A 2616-nucleotide genomic window follows, 5' to 3' on the forward strand; every position below is an offset into this window, starting at 1 on the left:
TAAATGTAGATTCACCAAATGTAACAAATATACTACTGTGTTGTAGGATGTCAGCAATGGATGAGGTCATGCCTATTTGGGGACTACAGCTATATAAGGACCTATATATTTCACTCAATTTTTTTGTGAATTTAAAGCTGCTTCAAAAAAATAAAATTATTTGAATGAACAAAATTTGGTAATCTATTTTTAAATTTCCTTATTAACTGCTCCTTTTGCTTCATCACTTCTCCCTCATTCACACCTAGAGAATCATTAAAGGTCACCTAAAAGAGTTAGATTTTTATAGAAAAGGCAAAAAAAAATCACTTACAGGTATGGATTTACACAGTGCGCTGACTCTGGAAAAATATTATTGTTGCATACAAACTCACAGGGTGATCATGAAAGGGAGCAGTGAAAGGAAATATCCCCAGAAGTCATTTTTTCAGGGAGTATATCTGGTTGTGGACATGGCAAGGAAGAGATAACCTGAGGTATAGGTCTACCCCATTCATGGCTTGGCCAGCTCATCAGCAACTTAGAAAGAAAAAGATTGAAAGTTTGATGACAAAAAGGTATGAGAGGTGATAAGGCAGTGAATGGACCTCTTAGAATGAGTGTGATGTGTAAATATATTTGTTCCCCATAAATGCCCACCGGACATCAAAGAGAAGACTCTTGATGAGCAAACTGATAGCATGACCCATCTGTGAATACTAGTCAAGTTCTTTGCAAGCTTTCACTGCTTGCTAAATTAATCCACGGAATAATGGATCTAATAGCAGTCTACTATTATACATGAACTTAAAAATATGGATTTGTCTTCACCATTGTTTTTCTGGCCACCCCTACAGCACAATACCCAAACTAGCATCAGTAAAGGCCATTGCAGAGATCATAATAAACCACCAGTCAGATATCTGGTATCACATTTATTATATCAGACCTACTTAATCATGAATGAGATACTGATTTCTCTTAACAAGAATAGACACCTTCTGTTTATAACACTCCTGTACATGGATTCACAAAACTCATTGTATTCATTGACATTAAATCCCACCCAACATTACCTCTTTATCAAGAAATCCATATTACAACAAAACAATGGGTTCGTAGTTATGAACTTCAGCACCAGAAATTTGTTCTAACTATTATCCAAGTTGCTTTCTCATTAATTTGAGTCAAAGCAAATTTTTAAAGGTAGTATATTTCTCACGTTTGAAAAGAAAAGACTCTTTCTTCTGAAGTCCCATTTCAATAAAAACTGAGAAAAATAAAGTTACAAGGTGAACTTAGTTTACTTTTCCTTGTGATACTGCAAATATCTATGCCTTTTATTCATCCTCCAGAATTTCTCTATTAGATTTTTTCTAACCTCAAAGGACAATTGATTCCATTTGTTGATGCTTCTGTATAAATAAAGAAAAGCATCCCTAGAGAATCCATTGAATTCACTAAGTCGTTCATTGTTAGAATTTGCTGCCTGTTTGTTGTTTTAGAACTAGTAACAAATGTGTTCAGTGTGGGTGACACATTCTTATTCTACATATGGTTAATTTTTTACACCAGAGTTTTTCCATGACATTTTTCATCTCCGATTTCTCAAGGTGTATATTAAAGGATTTAACATGGGAGTGATAACCGTATAAACAACAGTTATGGATTTATCAATGGGAAAGTTTTAAACAGGTCTAGCATACATGAAAATACAGGTAACAAAAAACAGGACAACCACCATGATGTGGGAACTGCAGGTAGACAGGGCTTTGCGCCTCCCTTCCTGACTGTGAGTTTTAAGGGAATTCAGGATCACTCCATAGGAGATCAAAAGAAGGATGAAGATGACCATACAGATTGCTCCACCATTGGCAACCACAGTGAAGCCTAGAAAGTAGGTGTCAGTGCAGGCAAGTTCCAGTAATGGGTACATGTCACAGACGAAGCAGTAAATGACATTGGGGCCACAAAAGGGGAGACTATATACAAAGAGAAGTTGAACTATAGAGAGCAAAAACCCTCCCACCCATGCCACCACCACCAGCAGGATGCAAATCTGTCTATTCATGACAGTCAAGTAGTACAGCGGCTTACAAATGGCCACATAGCGATCATAGGCCATTGCCACCAGAATGAAGACCTCAGCACCTCCAAATAAGTGTTCTAGAAAGAGCTGTCCCAGGCAAGCTGGGAAGGAAATTGTCTTTTTATTATAGAGTAAGTCTATAATCAACTTGAGTGAAGAGGCAGTGGGATAAACTGCATCCATGAGTGATAGATAGGCAAGGAAGTAGTACATCAGGGAGCCCAGGGAGGGGCTGGCAAAATCAGTCACCACAATGAGCAGGTTGCCCACCATTGTCACAATGTAGATGAATAAAAACATGACAAATAATTCTTTTTTTGCCTCGGGATCCTTAGTGAGGCCCAGGAGGACAAATTCTGTTACATTGTTACTATATCCCATTTACTCTTCTATAAGGCCTGTTTCAGGGATTAGAGCTCAGAAGAACGGGACCTGAAATACAATTGTGAACATGACTATGAATACATCCATTTTGTCACTGGGACATCTTCATCATTACATTTTCTACAGTGGTTTACATAGAATAAACATTTAGCAAATATCAATTG

The 2616-nt window shown here is 37.3% G+C and overlaps 1 protein-coding gene across 1 annotated transcript; it reads right to left on the reverse strand.

The window, feature by feature from the left end:
* Positions 1-1666: 1666 nt before the first annotated feature.
* On the reverse strand, positions 1667-2368 carry LOC124229366 (olfactory receptor 4A8-like). Its single transcript, XM_046644548.1, has one exon. It carries the CDS (start codon positions 2366-2368, stop codon positions 1667-1669), a length of 702 nt encoding a protein of 233 aa, XP_046500504.1.
* Positions 2369-2616: the final 248 nt, after the last annotated feature.

The sequence above is a fragment of the Equus quagga genome, chromosome 17, assembly GCF_021613505.1.
Source record: "Equus quagga isolate Etosha38 chromosome 17, UCLA_HA_Equagga_1.0, whole genome shotgun sequence".
NCBI lineage: Eukaryota > Metazoa > Chordata > Mammalia > Perissodactyla > Equidae > Equus > Equus quagga.